General features: G+C 33.6%; 1 protein-coding gene across 2 annotated transcripts in view; it reads right to left on the reverse strand.

Moving 5' to 3' along the window:
• Window positions 1-1,167: 1,167 nt before the first annotated feature.
• The window catches only part of LOC125033904 (TBC1 domain family member 9-like), a 30,005-nt gene continuing 23,672 nt past the window's right edge, over window positions 1,168-7,500 (reverse strand). For both annotated transcript variants that reach the window (XM_047625483.1, XM_047625482.1), the window contains 2 exons: window positions 6,770-6,843; window positions 1,168-5,986 (listed from right to left, as the gene is read on the reverse strand). In XM_047625483.1, coding sequence (XP_047481439.1) covers window positions 5,453-5,986; window positions 6,770-6,843 — 608 coding nt within the window. In that variant the 3' untranslated portion in view covers window positions 1,168-5,452. The remainder of the gene's footprint in view (window positions 5,987-6,769; window positions 6,844-7,500) is intronic.

Genomic DNA, 7,500 nt, shown 5'->3' on the forward strand with positions numbered 1-7,500 from the left:
AAAAAATCTAATATACTTGGCACCACAAACAAAAATTTTCCCATCAAAAATATAATCTACTTTTTTTCTTTATTAAATCATATAATGCAATTAAAACCAGTTTAGAGGTGTAGAGAAATGCTATGAAGTCATGAAGATACAATGCTTTTCAAGTAATGCAATATTAACAGTCAACAGAAGAAACATATTAACCTGTTGATAAAATGCCAAGAAAATTTCATGAACAAAAATGCATACGCTTTGTCGTTTTTTTTAAACAGCAACTGCTCCAAACTCAAAATTCTAAACTTTACATTTCAGACAAATTTAATGCAACATTTTTTTTTTTTATTCTTCTAAAATAGACATATTAGGTAAATACCATCCAGTATTTCCAAATTAAGTGGACAATTAATATTCACTTAAAAGGAAACACATCCACAATATGAAAAGAAATTGAACATGATATTTTTAACTTATTTGGGTATTTGCTTCATCTGAGGAGGAACTCGGAACAAGTTCAAAAAGTTACACTCAATTTCTTTTCACATTGTGGCCGTTTCCTTTCATCTGTACACATTCCTGCGTTTGTTAAACTTAATATACAGTAGTACAATATATAAATTTTACAATATCATAGTAAAGTAGATCTTAACTGAATTTTGATGCATAAAATCAATCTTAACAGAAATTTACAAATTCCTTTAATATTGCAACCTTTCTAAATTAGTAGAGCAAAAATATTCAAATAGGCTATATTCAGACACATGCTACAAATAAATATGATACATGAAACAAATAAACATATCAGTATTTTGGTAATAAACCAACACCATGCACTTGTAAAAAATAGTCATGTTAAATCATTTTTTTTGCAGGATTCTTCACTGTCACTCATACCAGATAATCTATACTCTATGGTGAAAAACTAGAAATTCATTGATAACCTAAATAATATCTGAATCTATCTACTGGGTTAGCAAATATCTTTTTGATGTTTACAAAACATAAATTTCATTATTGTCTTTATGGAAAGTAACATACTTTTTTTTTTGTTACATGTACTTCCTCTTTTCATGGGCTAGTAAATAATTACATTTTCAATTTGTTCATTATGGCTGAAATAGGTCTTTGAAAACCAGAATAATAGGATATGGTTCATGAATTAGCATAAAACATTCTACTTCATTATTTTCAACTATTTATTACGGTGCAGTGCTTTGTCATGCTAAAATTTCAGGTACAAATCCATTATGAAATTTTAGTATTAAAGATCAAAGGAACTTTTTATTCATGTGTCCATTATTCATATTAACATGAAAAACTGTCTTTATAAACCAGGCCTACACATGCTTACACAGATACACACTCAATATAACTGTAATACAGATAAAAGATATATGATTGGAAATAACCCTGTAAATCAGATATTTAAAAGCCTTACTAATCAAGATAGCCTTCTCTGCATTATACTTAACAAACTTTTATTTCAATGTAACAGCAGTTATAGAATTTCTTGCCAGACAAAAGACTTCTACAATATTTTAGATATTTCTGCTCAAAAGCACTGAGGACATTATTGATATTAAGTGAAAATAAGAACATTATTATATGGAAGTCACTATAGACAGTCACATGTTTTCCCTCTTTCTATCCTAATATGCAATAAAAAAATAAATGCTCATGATTCTCCATTAGTAAAATCTACTCTGAGTATCCCAGTTTCCATAATAATACCTGTCATCATCATAAAACTATTGGTGTATAAAGAAAAACTTTGACAATCATTACATTCACAGAATTCTTTACTTTTAAATAAATCATTAGTGAATAAAATCAAATACAATTGTATTATATAATTCGGCCAAAAACTCAAATCACATGAATAAAAAAGATCTGCTAAAAACATGGTCATTGTCATCTTTTCAATGACGAGGACAAAGGGATTCATGAAAATGTACAACTGTAAAATACCAGAGTTATCTGTCGACTGCATTCTGTGGCACATGACATTTGCTCTAACACTATGATATTATCCATATTCCTTCTCCCACTTTCAAGGCATGCAACTTATAAACATGTTATCTAATAAAGACGTCTGTGTATATATATGTAAATACATTTCTTCACAACACAAAGGATCTTTCAGTACTTGTTTGTCAATGTATAATCACAACCATACATTGTTTTTCTTTTCTGCAGAGAAGGCAAAAATAATTTCTGAATTCATCATGCATTTGTTACAAATTTATTTACATAACCCATTAGTTTTAAGACTGTAATCAAAAGCACAATTAATTGCAATCAAGTATTCAAAATGATCTGATGAGCACCACAGTAAAACTTTTTGAACATTATTAACTCATTATCACTAAAAAATATATGCATTTATATATTATGAATATATCTAACTCATATACTACACATAATAAGACATAAATTCAGTATTCTTCTGCAACATTTGCCTAACTGGGAGGGTTTAGTTGTCCTACGTGTATTAAATAAAGTAAGTGTTATTTTCATTATCCTCATTCCCTTTGATTAGTAAACTGAATCTTAATGAAAGTCATCTTTTTATATTTTATATGTACAAAATCCTGTATTGAATGAGAAGAAAATCATTTTAAACATCATCCATAAATCTTTCTTGGCCCATTGTCAAACTGTCAGCATCAGATCCAAAATAGGCCATAATAAACACTAGCAACATAATCATACAATATAAGATCCAATCATACACTTGGAGGAACTCACCCATCAACTCTTTAAGCATACCATAAAGTAAACCAGGAACAAATATCTTCTTTATGATAAGAAACACAGATGCATGTTAAGGTCAGTTCTGTAGTCCTGCCTCCTCCATATTTCACAAAAGGTACATGGTCTAAATAAATATACCTCTATCAACAAGTGAACAATATTAGGTGGGTGAACCTAAGATAACACAGCCTCTCTGTGCCATATCACTACATCTGCTTGCTTCTACATCTGTGTTCTACTGAAGAGTTGTGCTTGTGTTAAAAGCATCTTTTTGAGGGTGCTTCATTATATAAAGTGCTAAGAAATCTGTTTCCAGCACAATGGATGATTCCTCTGCCACTCTTTACCTTTTTCATTTTATCAACATTCCTCACATAAAATTTTGAAATCTCATATGAATTCTGGGGTATAATGATCCTATACTAATTTTTCATGAGATCATCAGACAGCAACTGGGGATTTTCAAATTTGCTTCTTTCTTAAACCATTAGTGCCAGATACATGTATTGTATTGTTCACTAACTTTGTTTGCATATAGATGACTTCACAAACACTTAAGTCACCAAGGAGTCAATTACAAAGCCCAGCTGATCTCACCTCTTTACCCCATTCCTTGATTTTTTTGTGAAAAAGTGTTTTACATCTCATACCATTAATATCATTATCAGTGATTCAATTGTTGGTATAGGTATTTTAAAAATCAAGAAATGAGTTAAACAGGCAAGTTCACCTAAGCCTAGTAATCAATCATTTGGTGAACAAAATTCTGGAACCATGCATGTGTAATCAAAGTTAATAAAACAAACCGCAGTGGAAGGTATACATGCACTTAAGGGTGAAATCAGTTTTTGACAGAAATCATTATATACTTATGGAAATTGCCGAGTGCTAAAGCAGTCTCTACTGTAATGTTTAAACATGAATATCAGCATAACAAAGTTACTTTTTTCTATTGAACATCTTGCTTTTTCACAAAGAACTTATAAAATTATCTTTAAAAAAAAAATTTGGTAAACTCAAAAACTAAACTGCATATTAATTTCTGATGAAACACAATATTTACTAAAAAATCTACAGCAAACTTACAGTAATATATATATAAAATGACAAAAAAATTGTCCTTCACTTTTTTCCTTTCCTGTCAACTAAAGAAAAATGTTTATATAAGATTAAGAGCATAACCGTAATGCAGAATCAAGCCATGAACTACCCTTTCATATTCACTTCAAAATTTGCAAAAGGGTTGGAAACTTTTTGAGTGAGCTTTTGATAAAGGTTAGACAATTTTGTTATGAGAAAGTTCCAATCATAGATGACAGTCATACACCGAAGGAAGTTGCTGCCTTCCAATTAAAAAATTCTTCTTTCTTAGGGACCACAGACACATGCCAGTGTACCGAGGGTTCTAGAAGGATGTCATCAGCACCCTCACGAGCTCACCTAACTTGCTCGAATTGCACAGATTTCCCCGTGAATTTTGTTGTCCACTGACTCGGTTTGTTTAGTTGTACATCAGAGTTCATTCACAAAGCCACTGGCCTAACTTTCTTTCTTTTCCATATATTTCACAGAGTATATGAGCAATCATGAAGTCTGTTTATGGCAAAGTAAAATGCTTTTGATAAAAACTCATTTCAAAACATATTTCCCCATAAGCAGAAAACCTTCGTCATGGCAAATTTCATACAAAAAAAATCAATTCTTTTATGAAGTCTATACACATACATTTTTTCAGATTTTTAGCTTTTAATTTGCTTAGTAAAAATACATATATAATTCACAGAATACAATAATCAATATGTTTCCAAATCATGGCACCAAACAAGGTCTCATGTCTTCTGTCTATCCATCTACTTCTCTGTCTGTCTGTTTTGTGTTTATCTGTCTTCCTATCTGTCTGTGTGTCTGTCTGTGTGTCTGTCTGTGTGTCTGTCTCTTTTTCTGTCTAAGTCCCTATCTGGGTTCAGTGCAAGTAAAGGCCACATCCACGAATGAAATTCAGTGAACAGCATTGCCTTCCTTAGTGCTTTGGAATAGTTACCATTTTAATAGTCAAAATGCTATCTTTGAAACAGACTTGACATTTGATATGGCAATAGCATGCTCCATATCTATTACAAAGAAAAATAAAGGGAAACCAACATACAGCAAACCATTGCCACTTAGGTTTGTTGTTGCACCCAACCTCTATAAAAGAGAAAAAATGCATTAAAATTAATTCTAACATTACATACACACTTCACAATAAACATTTTTTTTTTTCTAAAACCACCAATATCATATAAAAAGAAAAATGAATGCCCCCTAATACCTTACAGATGGCATTACCTGAAATCATTTCCGAATACTGCAACTAAAGAATACATTGTAGAACCTACCTGAAATTAATTATAGCAACATTATTAGGATTTGTCATGTGCAGTTTCAGTTACAGTCAACTAATAAAACTGAAAGCTTCTCTTCCATGTGATCTAAAAGTTTTACTGATATAGATGGTTAGTGCTCACATACATAAACTGCTTTCAGTATCTCATAATTTATCATCTGTTTTATTAATTCACGGGGATTAACTATATCACATCATCAGTACATTCTAAAGAAAATGATTATACAGATCAGCATGAGAAAGACATATATCATGAATCACAACATTATAGACTATACATATACAAGTATTCTAAATATAATTTAAATGTCTATGGAAAACAAAATTCTACAACGGTGATGACGCCAATGAGCCAATCATGCCATTGGTGCTGAGTGCCTGTCTTTTTCTCAACTTTTGTACCTCTTGCGCTAAATCGACAGGCTTTTCGAAGAAGGACACTAGTCTCTCCTCATTGGCGATGTTGGCCAGGAACTGTTCAAAGGATATACTCCACTCTTGATGGGAAGGCTGCGAGAGGGAGGAGTGCCGGCTGGACTGGCCTGAATCATCAAAGTTATCTGGGGAGTGTCCACCTTCCTTGGCCGTCTTGTCCTGTGTCTCCTTCTCCTGAAACTCCTCCTGTTTTGCATCACATAGAGGACCTTCTATATCAGCCCCTGAACTCTTCTGGGGTTCCTCTGGCGTGTCTGCGGTGCTACTCGAACACTTGTCTGAGGCATGAGAAACCTCTTTGTTGGCCTGCTGTGAACACCACGGCTCTCCCTCTACAGTGGTCGCAGCTGAAACGTCTGACACTATTCCACTAGTTTTGTCAAGTTCCGGGTCACTTCCTGATGGCACTTCTCCTACATCACTTGCCTGCGGGGAGGACAGAATAGGCTGAAGTATTTTTGAAAACATTTGCATTATGTGGATCTTTGAACATACTAGCAACATCTGTTAAGTATGTAAGGTTTGGTTAAGGTAAGGTTGGGTTGGGTTGGGTTGGGTTGGGTTGGGTTGGGTTGGGTTGGGTTGGGTTGGGTTGGGTTGGGTTGGGTTGGGTTGGGTTGGGTTGGGTTGGGTTGGGTTGGGTTGGGTTGGGTTGGGTTGGGTTGGGTAGGGTAGGGTAGGGTAGGGTAAGGTAAGGTAAGGTAAGGTAAGGTAAGGTAAGGTAAGGTAAGGTAAGTTAAGGAAAGGAAAGGAAAGGAAAGGTAGGGTAGGGTAGGGTAGGGTGTGGTAGGGTAGGGTCGGGTCAGGTCGGGTCGGGTCGGGTCGGGTCGGGTCGGGTTATAGTACGTTCAGCTGCAGCTGGGTGTGGGTAAGTTGAAAGGGTGAGAGAAAACATATTGAGCTTGTAATAACTAACATATATAAAAGATACCTTATCTGGATAGTTTTCCCCTTCAGACTTCAGAAACATTTCAACATGGAGAAAATAAAGAAATTCAGCGAGGAAATCATATTTTACTTCATGTTCTCTACTTCTATATGGCACACACAAAAATTAACTAATCAAAAGAGTCTGTACCCCTGAAACACAACACAAGCATCACAGAAAAAGGATCATATGGGCAATTTAGTGATACTAAAATACTTTTGTGACAGAGGCATCACTCTACAGAAAATGATAATACTTAGAAACTTTATCTGCTATCTTACATTTCCACTGTTGGGCTTCGATGACGACTCTCTCACTTTCCGCCCGACTTCCCCAATCTGCAGCAACAGTGTCCCTGCAAGTAAAAGGTATGAAATATAAGTTAACCAATTCAGAGATGTCCTCCATACTAAATTACAACTAATGATGAATATAAGGGATGTGTGATATTCTACATTGGCAATTTTCTGAGCTTGTTTTCCTTCTTTCTATTTATTATTTTCCAGTAATGGGGCTCTGGGTACTTAGCAAAACACATGTATCTTTACGTATTCATGAATCCATCTTCTCTATAGTGATTAGGGCATGTGACATTATCATTACAAACTCCAAAACTATTAATGCAACCTATCGACATATGACATATGACCTCAAGTTTCAACACCAACTCCAACACACATGCAGTACCTGTTTTATATTTGTCATTATATCACATGCATCTGTTTAAATAAAAAAAAATGCTTGCACTGATATTCCATAGCACCTCTCTATGTGTTTTATTCTAGCCAAACAAACAGTAATGTTCTGTGTCCTATTTCCAAGTAGAGATAGTAGTGAAGGAGTCTTTTTTGTAGGACAAAAAGGAATAATAATAAGAATTTATCATAATAGTTATCTATGTTGGCTAAGATTGTAAACAAAACATAGAAGTAAAATGCAAGATAATTATCAAGTATCCAAATCATCAATCAAATATAAAGAAATGCTGAAATAATAAATATGAAAATCATGT

Source organism: Penaeus chinensis, chromosome 17, assembly GCF_019202785.1.
Source record: "Penaeus chinensis breed Huanghai No. 1 chromosome 17, ASM1920278v2, whole genome shotgun sequence".
In the NCBI taxonomy this organism is placed as follows: domain Eukaryota; kingdom Metazoa; phylum Arthropoda; class Malacostraca; order Decapoda; family Penaeidae; genus Penaeus; species Penaeus chinensis.